The sequence below is a fragment of the Corylus avellana genome, chromosome ca7 (assembly GCF_901000735.1).
Source record: "Corylus avellana chromosome ca7, CavTom2PMs-1.0".
Lineage (NCBI taxonomy): Eukaryota > Viridiplantae > Streptophyta > Magnoliopsida > Fagales > Betulaceae > Corylus > Corylus avellana.
Genome location: NC_081547.1, coordinates 29,866,748 through 29,887,798, shown reverse-complemented (window position 1 = coordinate 29,887,798; position 21,051 = coordinate 29,866,748). Strand labels below are relative to the sequence as shown.

General features: G+C 37.0%; 3 protein-coding genes across 3 annotated transcripts; 2 read left to right on the top strand and 1 right to left on the bottom strand.

Annotated features, from left to right (window-relative positions):
* The first annotated feature begins 9,383 nt into the window (after positions 1–9,383).
* On the top strand, positions 9,384–15,844 carry LOC132186055 (alpha-galactosidase 3). The gene is made up of 15 exons (XM_059599832.1): positions 9,384–9,778; positions 10,219–10,277; positions 10,883–10,939; positions 11,022–11,056; positions 11,453–11,556; positions 11,698–11,770; positions 12,409–12,467; positions 12,557–12,622; positions 12,716–12,799; positions 12,960–13,024; positions 13,140–13,222; positions 13,952–14,042; positions 14,161–14,219; positions 14,794–14,934; positions 15,440–15,844. The coding sequence occupies exons 1-15, from the start codon at positions 9,561–9,563 to the stop codon at positions 15,548–15,550; spliced, it is 1,305 nt and encodes a 434-aa protein (XP_059455815.1). The 5' UTR covers positions 9,384–9,560; the 3' UTR covers positions 15,551–15,844.
* Positions 15,845–15,915: 71 nt separating this feature from the next.
* On the top strand, positions 15,916–18,142 carry LOC132186054 (tRNA (guanine(26)-N(2))-dimethyltransferase). The gene is made up of 6 exons (XM_059599831.1): positions 15,916–16,757; positions 16,848–17,048; positions 17,114–17,213; positions 17,310–17,513; positions 17,591–17,653; positions 17,778–18,142. The coding sequence occupies exons 1-6, from the start codon at positions 16,129–16,131 to the stop codon at positions 17,889–17,891; spliced, it is 1,311 nt and encodes a 436-aa protein (XP_059455814.1). The 5' UTR covers positions 15,916–16,128; the 3' UTR covers positions 17,892–18,142.
* A 358-nt stretch (positions 18,143–18,500) lies between these two features.
* On the bottom strand, positions 18,501–20,792 carry LOC132186056 (small ribosomal subunit protein eS26x-like). The gene is made up of 5 exons (XM_059599834.1): positions 20,683–20,792; positions 20,489–20,581; positions 20,234–20,318; positions 20,014–20,147; positions 18,501–18,741 (listed from the first exon to the last, which is right to left on the bottom strand). The coding sequence occupies exons 1-5, from the start codon at positions 20,683–20,685 to the stop codon at positions 18,667–18,669; spliced, it is 390 nt and encodes a 129-aa protein (XP_059455817.1). The 5' UTR covers positions 20,686–20,792; the 3' UTR covers positions 18,501–18,666.
* Positions 20,793–21,051: the final 259 nt, after the last annotated feature.

Here is a 21,051-nt window from a genome sequence, read left to right as displayed (position 1 = left end):
ATAAACCATGGTGAAATTAACACTGCAACCAAAAACTGCATCACATTGCTTTAGATTGTGTGTATTCACTGTATTATATATTATTTATCAACAAAATAAATCTCTTACACAATAACAAGGATCCAGATCCCTATAATTCAATTCGAACAACTTTCATAAAGAGACATATGCAGTTGTGAGGCCTATCTCTCCCGAGCAGCCTCCCCCGAAAAAGAAGAAAAAACCAATAACAAAACAACATCTGCCATAAGAACAATTTACAAGGAAAACAGATTTATAGCTAGACGGAGAAGAAAATCAAGAAGGAAATAATTCCAAAGATTGAAAGCTATATTATGTATAAAAAAAAGAAAAGAAAAGCAAGATCGAACTCACATCAGTGGCCAACTCCAGGGCTAGGAACACCACCATGATTCCTATAAAAACCATAATCATCAGCTGCAGCATCATCTCCAGGATCATCCTCCATTTCTAGAGACTTCCTTGTGTCCGTTGGAGGAGTACTCCACAGAACTTTGCTGTGTCTTGTTGCTGCTGTAATCCTTTGGGTTGTCAAAGACAAAATAAGCAGCACAATTACAAGTAGAACAACACTTGCCTTCTTCAACTCCTTCCTTCCCATTTCGCGATCTAAAAAGTCCCAGATTAAGTAGAAACCAAGCTCAAAAGGTCGGGAATTATTTATAGGGCGTCATCATGGTGCTACCATTTTCGAAAAGATAAAGTAGTTTTTTGAAAAGTAGGGCCTGAGGGCCATGCATGACATGGAATTCACGTAGCACTCCATTGAATATTACAAGGGTTTTTTTTTAGTTTTACTAAAAGTTCTATAGTTTGTATTAAAATTATAGTAAAAGCTATAATATCTCGTAACGGGATTATCTCCAAATGGAGAGAAACCATTTTATGGTCTATAATTAAGCATTTAACTATATATGTATTTCTCAGTGATATGGCATCATATACACTGTTAGAAGCAATAAAATCTAGCCGACCATGAAATGATCTAATGATATTTATGAGAAATAATCATTTTCATCACTTTCATTATTTTAAAGTCTTTGACCATACCATGCCCTCCATTTGCCTTTTATTTTTTCAAAGCCCCCCATTACCTTTTCTTGTTTATATATCCATTATTACTTAGGCATGAGCATCATGCATGCGTCAAATTAGGCTCACTAAAAGCCTATGCTTTCTTTTCTTTTTTATTTTTTGTTTGTAAAATCTAAAGGCCTATGCTTACGCTTGTATAGACACTTGCAATATACGAAAATACAACACACCCTATATAGAAAGCTTGTGCCAAAAGCTAATTATAAGAATTATGTTGTCGAAGAAAACACAAACTTTACCAACTAGTGTAATCTATTATCCTCCAAATTCCCAATTATTTTTTAGTGTAAAACTGCCTCACTTTCTTGAGAAGGGAGGAGATCGATTCAAAATTCAACCAATCTTAGGTGGATATTTATGAAGCGGACAAGGTTTTCCTTTGATTGAGTAGAAAATTCTTCAAACTCAGTCGATTAAATTGATGTATATTCTTAAGACATATAATTCTCTCGTACATTTTTAATACGATTAAGATATTACACACACCACCGATGATAATGCATGCCTTAAAATATAAAAGCAATGTCTACTAAGTTGGGGCATGATGATCAGGTTGTTGTTTAATCATATTGACACATAAGAATTGAAAAATTAAGAACATTGGGTGTCTTAGCTTATTAGGAGGGATTATCATCGTTTTCATTTCAAATGAAATTGAAAGTACAGAATTATTTCATGATTTATATTATATTTTACAGATTTAATGGTATATATGTTTTCACATAATGAGCATGTTACGTCATTTAAATGACATAAGATCATATTCATCATTAAATGCGACAAAATAATATACAAAATGAATCCTCTCAATTTCACTTAAAATTAAAAAGATTTTATTGATGTAGTAAGGAGTAAGTGCATTTATGTGATGAGACAGTAAGCCTGTCAAATAAATGTCCAATATTTGCCATTTGACAAAATGGACTTGGTACAATAAATGTATGGGAAATTTGTGCCTTGGTGGATAAGATTTGGCAAAGCATAGAGAAGGATAATAGTGAAGCTAGGGTTGAGTGGGGTCGCCATGTTCGTTTGTCTCTTAAAACGTGTTGCTTCGTCTCTTAATTTCTTCTTGATCACCTCCTAAACAAGGAATTATATATTACATACTATGCACTTTCGGTTATTGACCACCAGCATAAAAAGTTTTACTGCATACCAAAAGCAGCCACTAATCGTCAAGTTATTATCTAATTAATTACCTTCCTATGGGAGGAATAATAGGGATCCCTCGTCCAAGGGACGTCATGATTAAGTATTTAAATGACCAAATGTCCAAGTGACACTCTAATTGACACGACTCGCAAATTTGATATAAATTTAACACAAATTAAAAGGTTAATGTTAGAGTTGAAGAATATAAGCTGTTTAATTAAATGAATTGGATTGAGATTGACTTACATAGTCTTAGGGCATGTTTGAGATTGTGTTTGAAAAATAGAGCTTTTAAGTCAAAAATAGCTTTGGGCCAAAAGCTTCATTTTTAAGCTTTTGTCAAAAGTGCGTTGGCCATTTTTAGGCTTTTTGAACCTTAAAAAGCACTTTAAACTTTTTTACTAAACAAGTACTTTTTTCTTCAAACAGGTTTTTTGAGTTTTAAAAACACTTTTAGGACCCTCAAATGCAATCTCAAACAGACTCTTATACACATATCTCGTCACGATTCAAACCGGACACGCAAATTAATATGAATTGTCACCCCTACTCTAAACTCATCAATTCTTGAAACGGGAATTCTTCAAAATTTTGTCCGAATTTCTTGAAATTTAGGCACAATAGTTAAGAAATTCCAATCTATATATGCTATATTAGGTTGATAAATGAAGATGGGGTTTGTTTGGTGGGTTTTTGTGTTGGGCCTTTTTTTGCAATATATATATATATATATATATATATATAAATTTGTTTACGCCACCTAATATTTAAAAGATCCCCATTAATAGTAGTAGGCATTGGGTAGGTAGGTCATTGCTCATCAAATCAGCCAGGCCGTATTGTTATTGACGTATAACTATTTCAAAGATTATCGATGGGTTTATATTTATAAGGACAGTGAACTTAGGTATTTTTATGTTTTTTTATTATCCAAATTAATTTTTTTGCAAAATTTATTCACCGACACCTATGCTATGCGTGTCAAATGTAATTCCACCTTTTTTTCTTCTTTCAGTTGAGTCGAGTGCATTTTATTATTATAATTTCTCACTTTCTTGGAAAATAAACAAGAAGCTGTATGTACGTGACATCAACACGGTTAAAGCCGTGTGGCCGTGTCGGATCCGAAGGTGTACGTTTAATATGGACGGTGAACTGGGTATCTTATAAATCTGCTAACAAAAAAAAGTCAACACTATTTAAAATGGTTCGATCTTGGTTGGTGAAGTGGAATTTCGTATTATTTGAAGATTGAATTCAATCAGACATGCATGCATTTCCAGAAATTCCAGTTGGGTCTTCCAAGTAAATCCCATTTCTAATTTGCTTGACGGTTAAGCCACGCCACTGAAATTGGTGTGGCATTTTCTCCTTGTATTACTATCACAATACCAAATTAATTTATATTTTTTATTTTACAAATATAATTGAAATAGAAATAGAAAATAGAATAAGAGGATCAGGAAGAGGTGAAACGTGTGCAATAAGTCTTGTCTTCGCCTACGCGTAGATTGAAGGATCAAAAGCATAGAGGGTCAAAGTCAAATCCCTGACGTGTTGCCCAGACAGGACTGTTGATCCTTTTCCCATTTGGCCATCTCACCACGGTCGGTCTACACCTAAGCGCCCTCCTCACGCTCAACACGAATACGTCCACGCGTTGCAAGAGCCTATTAAATCTAAGAGAGGGCTTGTTTGGATTTCACCATTTTATTAAGAGAGACAAGTTACATGTACGTCTTTTACATATTTGCGGTTCATTTTTTTGAAAATTAACTATTAAATTTGTGAGATTCACGTATAGATCTTACAAATATAATAGTTAATTTGCAAAAAAAACTGAACGGAAATAAGCAAGTACAACAGTGTATAAAAGTTGCTGAAAAAGCATTTCTCTTTTCTTTTCTTTTTTCCAACTCCCAAACCGAACTCCGTAATATTCAAATTCATCAACAAACCTGATTCCTACACCAAAACCGATGGAATTTGAGGGATTTTTTTTTTTTTTTTTTTAACACCACAACTCGTTACGCTTACTTGAATTGGGACCTAGAGATTTGAAGAAACAACCAACGCCATTGGGTGTCACACGACCATTTGAGATGGCAGGCAAGGCCATCAACAGAGGTGGTGGTAGCCACCACTCCCCCCAGCAGATTCCATTACCTACCTCCTTTTAGCGATTCTTTTCTATCTCACACAACAAATAATTTTCAAAAACCCCGGTAAGGGTTGGCGATCACAGGGGACCCACACCACAAGTCACGCCACAACTAATGTGTGGTGGTAGCAGCACCAACACACTTTTCTGCTCTCCTACTTCTCCTTTTGAATTCTCTCTCAACACAGCGTTCCTCCCACGCTAATACAACCCTAGACCACATACGATGGCACCTGACCACTTCGCGACACAATGGGTGATGACATACCCAGCACCGCCACCCTTTGCCCTAAACTCTCTCCTCAACGTTTCTTCTTCTTTCTTCACTTTTGTTCCTCTTGCTTTTACTTTTAACAAAACTCCTTCTTCTATCTTCCCTACTTCATATACTACGCTATGGTTATTGGAATAATTAAGATCATCTCTATTTGATGGTTAAATTTTAAAATTGGTATATTTACCAGTATAAAAAATAGGAAATGTTATATGTTCTTTTAGTGTTTTTCTGATGTTCTCTCAACTGTGATGTGGCTTTTAAAATTACCGTTCAATTTGAGATTATCATTATTACTTTTAATCTATTAATTTTAAAAGCCACATCACAGTTAGAAGAACACCAAAAAAACACTAGAAGAATACTTAACATTTCACATAAAAAAAAATGTTAATGTTAATGTTAACACGTCTTTTAAAAAAAGTAAAAAATGTGACATTTCAAGTTTAAATCATGTCCATCAAATAAACATTCTCTATTTCATTTAATGGAGATAATCCTTGTCTATTGTTCTTATTCTAAAGTTGAAAAAAAGTTAACAAGATTGACTTCCTTCTAGTAAAAAAATTCACTAAAACTCTTTTTTTTGTAGAAAACTATATAATGAAAATTGCTTTTAGTAAAAAAATATATAAATAGATTTTTCCCTTCATCATCCAATCTCTGCCGTTTATTTTTTCACAGAAACCATTTCTATTTTTAAAAAAGTACAAGTCAAACCCAAAGTCTCGAAAGATTGTCAAACAAGTCAGGCGTGTGGAGCAAACTTCCGAGTAAGTCACCGGAGCGTGTGATACATGCATACAACTCATCCGCCATTTCTCCGTCAGCCTCTGACCTTTTCAACTGCCAATTTGCTATAAAATAAAACCACCCCGTTTCATAACTCCTCACCAACAAATACAAACACAATTGCCCAAAAAGTTCCTTTCATCCTCACCCTCCAAATTCATCAAAACAGGCGCACCCACCTTTCATCTCAGATCTCCGATGGAAAAATCTCAGCTAAAACCTCGCAATCTTGCACCAGTGCTATTGCTCGCTTGTCTTATCATTTTCTTTCCGTCCTCTTCATCAGCTCGGCGCTTGAATGTGCCGCAGAACCCTGCAGCGGACCAACCAGCTCTGTATCTTGCGCTTCCTGCAGACGGCGCTGTTGTTGTGGCTTTTCCGCTGGAAAAAGACGGCCCTGTTTTCCCATGTGAAATGGAAGAATCCGGCAAGCCCAAACCGGCCTTCCCCGCATCTCCGAGACTTGCCGGGAAATATGGGCCAATGGTTCTGACTATGCTCCCCAAGGGGCCGCTGCCGTCATCTGGACCGAGCAAGGGGACAAACAGCGTCCACAACTAGATTTGCATGCAGAGCTCGATCAAGAAATCGTTGGACTGTTTTGCTATTTGTTATATTTGTTCTTTTTTTTTCTTCTTAACTTATTTAATTATTTTTTCCTTCTTCATATATATAGTTACAATTTTAGTTTGAATTGTATGTGTAAATACTTATTACACACGTTATAGAAGGTTTTTTTTTTTTTTTTTTGGAAGTATTATAGAAGGTTATAAAGATGATATGATTTCCATCATTTCATTAATAGAATATCGTTTAGCACCTTATGATTATATTTCTTCCTTTTTTTTTCTTTTTTTTTTTCCTGTTTCTGATTGGTATATGTCATAGACTCATGTGGCAACTGAAATTCACATCCAATTTCGTGAAATGTGTTTATTTCGAGAGTTTAATGAAAGACCCATGTCTATTTTTGTACCAAAAACAATGATTTACGAGACAAATCACGTGTGGCAAACCGAAATTTACATCCAATTTGGTGAAATGTGCTTATTTCAAGAGTTTAATGTAATACCCATGTCTATTTTTGCACCCAAAAAAATGATTTACGAGAAAAATCACATGTTCGAAGAATAAATATTAATTTTGTTTTAAAAAATCTCTAATCAATTTGAAGAAAAACTTTATAGTGTGATTAGATTTTCTTCAATTATAGCATCTTTCAGTCACATCTTTATTTGAATATTCAAAAATCTGGTACTGCTAATTTTACCACATTGCCGAATTCTTTGAATTTTTTTTATTTTTTCTCTAATCGGGTCAACATCATCCAACTGCTTTGATAAATTAGGCCAATTATTTAATTAATTAAAAAAAAAAAAGGCCAATTGTCAAGAAGAAGCAGGAGGCTCTTAGGCTCAATATATGGGTAATTTGATTGTTTTTTTTAGTATTTAATTATTTATTTGGTTTTGTGATCTGCGTTGGCATTGGAAAGATGGGACACGGTGGCCTCCCCTGGTCAAAACATTCTTCGTATTGACTTTATTCCGCCACCTTGTGTGACTCATAATCAAATGAATTAAGGGCAATACTTTGAAAGTTAAGAATCAGACCTCACCTAAACACCTCTGACTAATCTCCCACTGAATACTTAATCAAATGCTAAATCAATTGATTCTCTTTTTGTTTTTTTGTTTTTAATTATTTCTACTGTCTGCCCTAACTTTGCACCAATCAAAGTGGGCTGTGATCCGAACTGACTGCTCAAAGTGACTCAACAAAAAAAAGCCTTTCTTTCACATTAGCGTTAGCTTTTGGGTTTATTGAAGCAGGTGCATTTGCACCCTCTACATTCAATATCCGTGAATCAGATTTGGTCAAAGACCTTTTTGAAAGGAAGCAACCTCACATTGGACTCTAATATCTCTAGCAATTTTATTATTTAGATGGGTAGTAATTCAGACCGTAAATTTATCTGTCCTCATAAATTTCAAACAGTTCGCCTACTTATTTAGACAAATGGGTCTTATAAAAATCTAATTTCAAACAGTTTGCCTACTTATTTAGACAAATGGGTCTTATAAAAATCCATTCTTGACAGCAATACGGTTAAAATTAGCTTCCAAGTCCGAGGGAAAGTGTCCATTGAATTTGTTAAATTCTGCATACAATTCTTCCTCTTTGTTGTGAGTAAACACCCACTTTGAAAGCTGAGGCTGCGTGATTACCCATTAGTCTTTAAATTTGACACATGAGTCCAATAAAACGAAAAAAACGTAACAGTCAACTATCAAATAGGTAGTTACTCCGACAATAGTGTTAGAAACTAATGCAAATGTGCAGGAAACTTTGCCCCAGTCCACAATTATATTTCATTCACGGCAAGCAATTGAAAAAGGTCGTAAGAGATAACTTAGGAAACACGCTAATACATTTGTTCAATCCACCTTTTGTACACTCCCATTGGCCCTCTTTAATTTAATCATTTATTACAAATTCAAAAGGGTTTCTATCATTTAGTCATGACTATCAAACACCAGAAGATTTTGAAGATAAAATTTGCTTTAAATAAACAGCAAATAAACAAAGAGTATTGTTAGGGATGCTACTAATTTTATCGTATTTCGTTACAAATTGGCGTGACCATGTGGTGTCGGCACATCACTCGTACAATTATAATCCTTTCTTTCACGTCAATGCTTTTGTCAGTTCTGCCGTCTTTCACCTTACGTTCTCCACCAATGCTTACGTGGAACATAATAAATAGAGAAGATTCATTTATGGTTCAAATTAAATTTCATATTATCTAAATGTATACGTGTTTAATGTTATTTAAAATTTTTAAATGATGTGGCACTATGTACACCATTAAATATTGTAAAATCTAAATGAACTCACATGTAATAAATAATTAAGGGAAAATTACACACTCTCTCAAACCATATGTAATTTGTAAATGAGTAATTCTAGGTACCATATTTTTATCCTTCTACAATTCTCTTAAAACTGATGTAGCTTTTAAAATCACCATTAAATTTTAGATGAATCATACTTGAATTTTGATCCAATGAAAATTTTGAAAGCCACATCAGCTTTAGGAGGATAAAAAGATGGTACCTAGCATTACTCCTTTACAAAGGAGTAATGCTAGGTACCATCTTTTTATCCTCCTAAAGCTGATGTAGCTTTTAAAATCACCATTAAATTTTAGATGAATCATATTTAAATTTTGATCCAATGGTAATTTTAAAAGTCACATCAACTTTATGAAAATTTTAAGAGGATAAAAAGATAGTACCTAGCATTACTCTTTGTAAAGTTGTCTCCCCCACACTTTCAATTGAAGCATATCTCTCAAACTACAAGAAAATTACAATGTACCCCCTTTGTACCAAAAATGTCAAAAATTGGTGACCCACTACAGCAGCAGTAGATCTTCACTAGACCCAAACACGACCCTTGGTTTTCTTCCCAATTTATAAGGGTATTTACGTTTTTTGATAATTTTTAGGAGTATTTTTTCTTTTTTTTTAGGACAAAAAGTTTCAATTTTCTAATAGTTTGAAGAGATATTACTTTAATTAAAAGTTTAGGAGTACTAATACACAGCACACAGCGTGCGTGGCATGCCTGTGCAATTTATTTATTTATTTTTATAATTTTAATTTTTTTTTTTTGCACACGGCGTGCCACGTGTGCTGTTTTAATTCACACAAAGTTTAGAGGAATATTGCAAATTGTCAAGGCCGCTTGGGTGGGCCTGGTGGTCTTGAGGCCGAGGTATGGGCCACCTGGGCATTGGGCCGTGGGGGCAGTCTTCTCTTTCCAGTAATAAATGTATTTCCGCTCCGACAAGTAAGGCCTAGAAAAGAAAAGAAGGAAGCTAACTTGTCATACGCAAATTGCAATGACGTCTAGTATGAAGAAACATAGAAAGAACAAATGATCTGCCAAATGCGATTGGCTCCAATTATCTGAAATACGACAACAAAATAATCCGTTGGTTCTTTCATTTCCTAACGTTTTGTCGAAGAAACGGAGCATTCACTCGCTCACTCACTGATGGCGGAGAAGAGGAAAAGCAGCGTTGTCTCTGTTTGCTTTGCAGTTGTGTGGCTATGTTTGGTGGTATTTGCGGTGGCGATCGAAGGGAGAGTAGTGCCTCTATTGCAGAGCTACGAGAAATCCGGTTTTCGATCGACCTTTAGTGCGATTTATGATACTTCTAAGTATGGTATTCTCCAACTCAGCAACGGCTTGGCTGAGACGCCTCAGATGGGGTTTGTCTCTCTCTCGTTTTAGCATATCTTTCTTCATGTTATGCTATTTGGGTTATCTGAAATTTAGTTTTTCGTTCGAAAAGTCTTTTTTTTTTTTTTTCTTCTTAATATCGGTGGGAATTTCAGAGGGAAAACGGGCTTTATGAGAAAAAGAAGTGAGCTCCATTATTTTTTGGCAGGGGATTGTAAAGTTTGTGTATTTATTTATTTTTTTTGAAAGTTTTAGGAGGTGGGTATGTCTAGGATTCTAAATTGAGGTGGTTAAAGTGTTGGTTCTTGCTCTTGCATATGGTTCGGAATTTGATATAGTTTATGGGGCACTGTTGCTGATTCAGCGTGTCATTTTTTTGGAAAAAGAAAATCTTTAGGATAAATTCAAAATTGTTTGTAATGCATAATGAGGGCTAATGAAAAATTTATTTTTTAACATGTGTGGACAGATGGAATAGCTGGAATTTCTTTGCCTGCAATATCAATGAGACAGTTATCAAGGAAACAGGTATATTATTCTTGCTATCATGGTTCATCTGCCTTTGTAGGCATATGCTAAGTCTCTTTATGTTTTTTACACGTATTACTTGCATCTGTGGCATTATTATGTTCTTAACGATGAGTAATTAGAGGTGCATTTCTTATTTGGGGTCCTGAGGAATTTGAAATTTGGGATGAAGACTGTAAAATTTCGGTAGAGTTCTGCCAGCTAATCAATCAAGAATTCTGAACAGGCTTAGCATGCATTCAAACTGCTGCGTACCTTGTTATGTCAACTTGTGAATACATACTCTAGAAGAATTGATGCCTGCATCTGCAAGGCAATCTTTAGATGCATCTGCAACTGCACTTTGATCAGTTACTTTTATGGTTTTTAATCAAATGGACAGAATCCTCTTCCTTTTTCTCTCGTTTTGGGATGTCAATTGAAACATGACTATTAGCAATTGGCATATATTGAGAAAAAGAACAAGGGAGCTGTGGGGTTAAGTGAAGTTCGAAAAAAATATTTGTGTGTTTGTTGATATATATCTATATGCATATGTATATGTATGTGTGTATACATTGATGAGACTCCATTAAAGTACTAGTTTCTGTTTTGGTCTTTGGCAGCTGATGCACTTGTCTCAACGGGTTTGGCTGAGCTAGGTTATGTGTATCTCAATATAGGTATTGCTATGGCTTATCTCAAGTATGTGGTTTAACTTCGCTTATTGTCTATTGTGGACTTATTTATTTTCATGGACTGCAGATGATTGCTGGTCTTCCAAGAAGCGGAATTCAGAGGTCAATTGAATCCTATAACTTTCACCTAGTCATACCTCTCACTAACTTTATACTCTATAACATCAATAGTAGATCATGCAGCCTCTAGGGAATGCCATATATTTCCTAAGTGGTTTTCTTTAGTCAAAATTAGTTCTAAAGGTTACTTTTCTTAATTTTCAATTCATTTGAGTTACCTATTTTAAGTGGGACAGATCAAAATTGTGTCTTATTCTAATAACTGTACTCTCATCTGTCTTGCACTCTAGTTATATAGCTTTCTAGGGTTTAATTGTGGAGCAAATTGTTTGCACACTTTCATTTCCCCAATGAAGAAACCTTTTAGCATACACTAGTAAATAATGTGTAGCTGCACTAAGATTTCAATTTCCTATTGTGGCTTTCTTAATTCTGCAGGGTCAATTGGTCCCAGATCCAAAAGCTTTTCCATCTGGAATTAAAGCTCTTGCTGATTATGTACACACGAAGGGCCTCAAGCTTGGAATTTATTCTGATGCTGGGTAGGTCAACTTTCTTACTCCAGTCCAGAAGCTTATAAGTTATTTATTTATTTTAATTGATTATTCATTCCTGTTAAATGTCCTAAACTGCTTCTTTTATTTCCTTCTCACTCATCTAACTGATCTAATTGCATCTCATAGGGTTTTTACATGTGAAGTTCGACCAGGATCGCTTTATCATGAAAATGATGATGCAGAACTATTTGCTTCTTGGGTTAGTTTCTACCATCACTTTCTGGATAGTGCATAAACTATATCAAATATTCTCAATTGACTTGCAGGGTGTTTGGGACTGTTTTAAATTGCCTTTTCTTATTTATTTATTTTTTTTTTTTTTATAATTATTTTTTAGGCTCCAAGGGGAGGGGGAATGGGAGATTCGAACTAGTGACCTCTGCTTCATGAGGCATGGTCCCTAGCTGATTAAACTACCCCTTGGGTCATTACATTGCCCTTCTATGTTTTTAGTTTCTGGCATATTTAGCGTCAAGTCCATATCTTGATAATGGATTTCCTCTGTGCAAATAGGAGCTATATCTAAAAATTATTCATCAACTCAACCTCCAAATGATTCAGTTCTTAAATATTACATGATCTGGTGCATACTATGAAATTAGATTATCTTGATAGATGTTAAAACAAAAATGAAATATGGGAATGCTTCAAGTGTCACTTGAAAGAAGCTAATTCACTTTTCCCTTTCTAAGTGAGTAAACAATTTTGGTAATATAATTTGAAATCAGAAATTAGGATGCTTGAATTTGGATGTGGAATTCTGTTAGGATTGCCATGGCCTTTTAACTTAGTCGTCACTTCTAACTACTTTTTCCTTTCTTATGTTTGTCTTAACAGGGTGTAGATTATTTGAAATATGACAACTGCTTCAATCTGGGTATCGAACCAAAAGAAAGGTATAACCTCGTCTTAGTCTCATTTAAGTTGTCAAATAATCATTATCAAGTAGCTTCCCATTGACTTGATGTGGTTCAATAATTTCCAGATACCCACCAATGCGGAATGCTCTAAATGCAACTGGACGCACAATTTTCTATTCACTTTGTGAATGGTAATGCAGTTAATTGATTTCTTTTTTTAGATACCCAGATTAGTATACATGTAACTTGACTGCAATTTTTGACCTTATGTAATGGTTTTACAGGGGTGTGGATAACCCAGCCTTATGGGCAGACAAGGTTGGAAACAGCTGGCGGACTACTGATGACATCAATGATTCATGGGCAAGGTTAAGATTCTGGACTCTAGCCCTTGAGTGGTACAATGAGTGAATGCTGCCTCTGTCGTGTCATAGTTCAAAATGAAATACACCAGGGGCAAAAATGTATATTTTCCACTTAGGACATTGGTTGTCACACTGATCGAGTGTTTGTTCTTTTGTTGTTAAGCATGACTACTATTGCCGATCTGAATGACAAATGGGCAGCCTATGCGGGTCCTGGTGGATGGAATGGTAAAAATTTGAACTTTGTAAAACAAAATAGTCCATGAAAATGCAGCAATCAAATCCAACTGTGAACTAGTTTTCTTATTCAGAGTTATTCTCCATATTTTTTATGTCTGGGCAGATCCAGATATGTTGGAAGTTGGCAATGGAGGCATGACATTCCAAGAGTACCGTGCTCATTTTAGCATCTGGGCTTTGATGAAGGTTTCTTTCAAATTTTTTCTACTTTCTTCCTGGTTTGGCTTTGTGGTGTTAGAGAGTTTTATATTAGTTATATGTGGACTTTTGTATGGGTTTATGCACTAGCTGTGCTTATCCTAATAGCTTAAGTTTTTGGTTAAGTGCTCTAACGTGGTTGCAGAGCCCAGTTTGTTTGTTTGTTGGTCCACTTGCCAATCCCATTTGCATATTTAGTTAAGGTTAGATGTGAAGGAGGGTGTTGGAGAGTCCCACATTGGTTAGATGTGGGCTTTCATATGGGTTTTTGCACTAGTTTGGCCTCTCCACCTTATTTCTTAAGCTTTGGGATTGGATGCTCTAACAGTGTCTACTTGAAACGTGGCTTTCTTTTTTTCTTTTTCTTTTTTCCTTTTACGTATGTGAGTGTGCATGTGTGTGTTTAGTTCATAGTAAACGATCTTATTTTAATAGTTCATAGAAAGTACTTGTATTTTGTCTTGTGATGCCTCTATGATATTCAGACATCAGTATTCCAACCTTCTTCCCATCCTGAATTTTTAAATTATTTGTATCCTATAATGTTAACTAGTATGGCTAAAAATTCTGCAGTTATGGGTATTTTTTTTAGTACTCGTGTCGAGTGAACCTTCATTTGGGATAGCATAGGACATATATGCTCCATTTGACCTTTTAACTTCTTTACACTACATTAATTTGACCTTTTTCACCTTTCACAAACACAAAACTGTGCAGGCCCCTCTTTTGGTCGGTTGTGATGTAAGAAACATGACTACGGAAACTTTTGAGCTTCTAACCAATAAGGAGGTTATTGCTATAAACCAAGGTGAAACATGCTCTTTCTTTAACAGTTTTAAGTATACTGCATCTATCTTCGTTTGCATGTCATGATCTTTTCAAATCATTGTAACAAATCTAAGCGAGCAAGAATTTTCTTTTTGCAGACCCACTTGGGGTTCAGGGAAGGAAAGTTTATGTTTCAGGAACAGATGACTGCCTTCAGGTTTTCCCCTTTTGCACCCCTTTGTAGCATATTTAAATGATGTTATTGTATGTGATATCAGAATGTAAATGCTGTTGAAGCCAATGAGTTTTGGGTCAAAAGACATCTCTTCCCCCTTGTAACACTGGATGGAGGGTGCAGTCTTAGATTCAAAACCCACTGGGTGCGCTTTGCAACTTAGCAATCTAAAAAAGAAAACATATATATACACTTTTGAATCTTCTCCAAGCAAAATGTAGTTTTGCTCCAAATGTTCTCTAACTGAAATTTGGAAAAACTTCACCACCCTCTCGCACGGTGCTTTAATGGAAGAGGAATTTTTTATTACCTTGTTATCACGATCAAATAACTCCATTAAACCTTGGGTCGTGTGAAGCTGTGTGCATGTACACATGCTTCTGTTGTCTTTATTGAGGGGGAAAAAAAAAACCATAAAATGTCCCAGGTGCATAAAATGTGAGGCTAACCTGATATAAGTGTATTTTGTGCGCACAATTTTCTGAGCAATAATCAGAGTAGAAATGTTTGTTGCTGTCTGTTGTGAAACTTGGTTTGTTAATAATGATTCTTTCAGGTTTGGGCGGGTCCTTTATCTGAACATCGCTTGGTTGTTGCTCTTTGGAATCGCTGTTCGAAAGCGGCAACTGTCACAGCTGCATGGGAAAAACTTGGGCTTGAGTCCAGCACGAGTGTCTCAATTAGAGATTTGTGGCAGGTGAGGAAATTGACCTGCACGGACATTTAGGCAGTTTTGATGATGGTCTGAATGCTTGCTTCAGGGACATGTTTGAGATGAGTAGTGATGAGTGAACAGTCACGCCAATTTATTTTATAATATAATTTTTTTTAAAAATATTACTGTTCATAATTTTTTTTAATAATATTTTATATTTATAATAAACCGGCGTGAGTGACTGTTCACTCACGCCGGCGTCTCCATTATCACTACTCGTTTGAGATAGTCCTTGAGGTGGTACATCAAGAACCGCTCCCCACCTTTTCTCTTCAAGTATGCCTAACTTGTGACAAAGCGAAGCATTTTTCATCCAAGCAAATCAATTTATACAACTTAGGATCGCTAAGGCCGACTTTCGTCCCTGCTTGACGGGTCAAGCTTAGGAGTTAAAAACCTTTAGGTTACCTTTTGAATTGGTTTGAGTTGTTGACCTTCCAATATTATTATTTTTTCTATGCTTACTTAATATCGTGATTGCTTGCAGCACAAAGATGTTTCGGGAGATGCAGTGTCATCATTCAGTGCCCGAGTGGATGCCCATGACTGTAAGATGTATACTTTCACTCCCCAGACGGTGTCTCGGACGGTGGTTTAAGCCATCAAACAATCAGTGGGGCTGAAGCTCATAAGATTGGGATCCCTTTGTAAAGTTAAAAACAAAATGCCAATGCATGGCAGTTAGTATCTCCAAGTTGTGTTGCCGGTTGTCTATAAGCTTTTCATTGGTAACATAAAAGACTTGCCGAGTTGTATCTGTAATGTATTTCTCGGACTAATGAGTAATGAAAGTTAAATACTGTTAAGTCTGAAGTGCAAAACTTTTGAGAATAATATTGTAAATTTGTAATGCTTTCGAATAAAAAGTATCTCTAATGCTGTTCATTCTTTCGAGTCACTTGTCTTCCTAATGAAAAGCAACCACTTCTGTAGACGCCCAAGAAGTTTGGAAAGCACATATCATTCTTGTTCCCAAGATGTCTAATTCCTTAAAATTCGGTGGAACCATATGCTGACATGGCCAGATTTTAAACAACGATTAAGACTGCATCGAACACATCTGGGTCGTTTATTCTAGGATGATCATACACGTGTGCCACACAGTGCACTGAATTTAACCCATATTTAAGAACACCCGCAAAGATTAGCCCAACCCAAACCCAGCTATTTCCCGCCATGTTAAACCTCACTCCTAAAACCCTATCCCCTTCACCATTTCTCTTCAACCCCATATTACCCAAATCCCAAAACCCTAACCCTAACACTCGACTCACCGCCATCCCAAACCAATTCCCACACCAGAATTGCAAATCCGAGTACAGGACCGAAAGGGGCCTTGAATTCGAGACCGGCGAGACCTTCTTCCGCCACGAGAGCGCCACCGGCCGAGACCTCGGTGTGCTCGCCGCCTCGCTCTACAAGAAATCCAAAGGCCAGTTGCGAGTCCTCGACGCATTGTGCGGTTGCGGGATTCGGTCTCTCCGGTACCTTGTCGGGGCCGAGGCCGATTTCGTATTGGCAAACGACGCAAACGACGAGTACCGGAGTATCATCTCGGAGAATCTGTCTCGGGCAGTCCCGAGGGGTTTCGGGGACGAGCGGAGATGGTCGGTGACGCACTTCGATGCGAACCGCGCCATGGCGGAGTGCTACGTACAAAGAGAGTTCTTCGATTTCATTGACGTCGATTCGTTTGGTAGCGACTCTTCGTTTCTGAGGTCAGCGATGAACGCTTTGAAATTGGATGGGTTGATTTACGCTACTTCTACTGATGGGTACACCTCCGGTGGTCACAGGCCTCACCAGTGAGTTTTTTTTTCTTCTTCTCATTTCTGTAGCAATGCAATTGGATCCTCTTGAAAAATTGAAAAATCAGTTTGTTATGTTGTTTGCAGATCTTTAGCTGCATATGGAGCTTATGTTCGTCCAATGCCATATTCGAATGAGATTGGTTTGCGAATGCTTATAGGCGGGGCTGTAAGGGAAGCCTCGGTGTTGGGCTATCGTGTTACTCCCCTCTTTTCCTACTATTCGTTCCATGGACCTGTTTTTCGAGTCATGCTCCGGTTGAATCGTGGGAAGCTTGTCGATGACAGGTGCGTATATGATTGTCTTCTGTGTAAGGCTTCGTGATTGAGCCTCTGATTATCATTTACGACAGGCATTACGGTTTCATTGGCTACTGCCACCAGTGTGGAAATTCTCAAGCATTTTCATGGAACGAACTTGGTCGTATCAGGTGCTCCTGCACTGATTCAAAGGTATGATATGTTTGTTCCTCTAGAACTCGCTGTTGGGAGGGGCCCAAATTTAACATTATGTACGTGTTGGTTGTTTTTTCTTCGACTTCTTTCCAGGTTTCGGGGCCCCGCTATGTGGTTTCGGGGCCCCTTTGGGCGGGGCCTCTTCATGATGCTGCCTACCTCACAGAAATGTTGAATTTGGCAGAGCAATGGGCGTGGGTGGGTAGTGGCACAGGAGCTGATCTTGAGAAACTTTTGAAGCAGATGATAGATGAAAGTGACCCCAAATTGCCATTTGGGTACATCAAGTTGGATGAGGTTTTCTCGCAATATCTTTTCATCCAGAAAATTACTCTTGTGCCATACAATTGCAACTTATATGTAATATGTCCCAGGTGGCAAGCCGTGCCAAAATAAATTCTCCTCCGCTAAGGATCATGATGGACACCTTGCATAAGGTAATGACCTGGCTTTACGTCCACACTAGCACTCTCTAGTCTCTTCGACAAGCATTTGGGCGCTGTACATGTTTATTGCAAAAGGAGAATTATCCCACTTGCTTCATGTGTTCTAAAATTGCAGGAGGGGTATGCCGCTAGTAGGTCTCACATTGCTTCCAACGCGATCAAGACAAACTGCCCCATGGCAGACTGCATGAGAATTGCCAAGAATCTACGCCACTCTCTACAGTGTTAGCGCTCAACATACCCGATGTCATAGCTGCATCTAATTCTGTTGCAGCCTGCACCAAGAAGTGCAACGCTCGATGGAAGTGGGGGTTGTTTGAGATTCGTTAGATTAAAAGGGAATGAGTGGACAAAAATTATTTAGAAGTTTGACGAGCGTGACTTCAATTATCTCACTTCCGAAGCATGAGACGGCTCAAACCCAAGTAGCTGTATTGTATTTTGTGAAAGAGTAATGCTACACATATTTTCACTTTCTCACACCCATTTGTAGCTTTTAAAATTTCTATTAGATTAGAATATAATAAAGATTAAATTCAATACTAGTTTTAGAAGTCAACTAAGAGAGCAAGGAAATGGGCGTGAGGAATTGAGAATGTGTGAAACATTACTAAAATCAACTTAATAAGATTTGATGCACCAACCCTAGGCCTTGGTGCCTCTAAACCAAAAAACTACTACATGAAATGAGAAGACTTTGTTCTCACGGTCTGTAATATAACAGGGCAATCAAGAGCACACATCAACCAAGCAACAAGCGCATTGGAGTGGACAAAGAAGAGGGTGAGAAGCGGGTGATTATTTCGTCAAGCTGATAAAAAACCAAATCAAATATCCATATTTTGAAAACAAAATTTCTGGATTTTCAGGTTCTTATCAAATCAAATTATCCATAAAGATAACAGTATTGTAAACCATAGAGAATTCCTACACAACTGAGAAGTTCAAGAAACTCAAACACCATTAACGAATAGTATGGCAATTGGAGGAAATAGATTTGCATCTTATGCACGAACAGGATTCGCAGTCCCAGCAGGACGAGGTGGTTGACCAGGCTGGCCAGGCCTTGGCTGATCATCCTGAAATATCACAGAAACAGATGTTTGGGAAAGCTTGTCAAACTAAATATGCAGACAATTGCAACATCCATCTACCAAACAATCAGTTCACATTCAAAGGGCTCGTATACATAACCACAAAAAGACAACCACCATAATAGATTACGGTTCTCGAACTTCAAATGCTACATAAAGTATTTAACATGCAATAGTAGTCCAAAAGTAACTCTGATAGAAGAACGAAGATTATGGGCTAGATAGCAGGATGAAGTCGTGTTTGACTGCCATCCAAAAGCCATAGAACAATTGGATACAGATTTGATTAAACCCTTAAAGGCACTCACATCCAGCTAGCCAAAATACTAAAATGCGACTAAAACGCTCCACATCCGGCTTGGGCTCACCAAATTGTAGAAAAATTTGGTGAGCTTGAACAGTGCTCATCAAATTGTTTACTTACCAATCTTGTTTTCGCTTGTCTTTTTATAAGAATGAATAAAGAAAGAATAAAGAAATTCTTGAAAAAATAATATTTAAATAAAATGGATTAGCTAAAATGCTAAGCTGGATGTAAGTGCTTCGAAAAAGTGGGTAGCGAAAATAGAGAAAGGTGAGTTTCTAGTTAAATAGAGCAAATTTGCTAAGCTAAAGTTTCTAAATTTGGCATCAACGACATCCCACTCTATTAGCACCGACTAGATGGTAGCCTTTGTTCCACTCACCTATCAGTATTTAATGACTTAATACTAAACCCATACATAATACCAAGACATTTTAATCTAAACTATAGGTACCTACTCTGTGACTCAAGCCCGTGATGGGTTGCTTGCTCTCAATTGTTAAGAGTCTAACCATTGATTTAAAAGCCCTAAACTGTGGGATACCAATTTGGTTTATCACTTAACCCTTAGGATACTAATTTGGTTAATCTCTTAGCCATTAGGATACCAATTTGGTTAATTCCTTAAACCTTAGGATTGCAACATTAACATTAGGGGGACATGCTTGAGATTATGTTCGCTACTTTAGGGGTTTGCCTAAGGAATTAACATCGACTGATTTATTCAGTAATTTTTTTGATAAATTGGACATTTAAGGACAAGAACAATAAATACGACATCCACAATTGCATATTTTTTTACTCGAATCTCTCTAAGCACATGAAGTCAATGGAAAAATGTAATTTTTAATCAGAATCCCTCACTAGCAATAATATGATCATCCATAAGCAAGCAGAAGCATTGCAGAAAACCAAAAAGCCATAAAAACAGAGCAAGTAATGTAAATGCATACCCTACGCCTGATGAAGCGCTGTGGTGGCGCACGGTTCCTCCTATCAGTGCGAGAACGAACCCTCACAACGTGCGAGTGAATTGCACAGGAAACACAGTACAGCATCTTCGCGTACAGCTTTGGAAGCACATACTCTGTATAAAACAACAGTACATTTCAGCAACATAAATGACAGATAGAGGGACTAAAAAAGAATAGGATGCGAGAAAAAGTGTATTACGATCATAGACGCAAGCTTCTTGAACATCCCTAACAGCAGCCTGTTCAACAATGTTCCTCACAAGGAACCTCTTGATGGCCTTGTCCTTTTTTTTTCCACACAAACACCAAATCACAGGTCAAGATCTATAGTTTAACTCATATACATCCCAAATAATATACGAATTCCCACTTTTATATACAGAAAACGCTTATATGCAGATTTATCTATACCAAAAACTTTACAAATCCAGGAAAGAGAAATTGAGAGAAATACCTTGGGGCAGCATTTACCGCAGTTGGAGCAGCGGATGAACTTGACGTGTCCACGGCCGTGCTTGTTGCGTCCACCGTTCCTGCGCTTGAAAGTCTGCAGAAATAAAACCAGAGAGAGAAAGATATTAGGAGAAACAGGAAGAAGAAGAAGAATAAAACGATGAATACAGTAGGGTTTCTGAATATCGATCTGACCATGGTTGCGTGGGCAAAGAGACGGAGGAGATCTGAGTCGTAGGAATCGCCCTCTCTGGAAACTGATGGGGTGGGCTAGGGCTACCAAAAGAAAGTGCGCCTTTATATTGCGTAGTGCCACGGCGCGCCCTAGCGATCAAAATGAGAAAAACCCTCCTTTTTTGATATATTGTTAATTTCCCCCCTCATTTTCTCTGATATATGCAATTAAGCCCCCAAATGGTTTTTCTTTTTAACCGTTTAGCAAAATGACTCAAGAACGAATTGAAATTACCAATCCCAATGTCTTCTTTCATGTTTGACAAAAATAACATTAAGGGTAAAGTTCCCATAGTTCTTTTAAACTTTTTTCTCAAACTTTCAATTGTG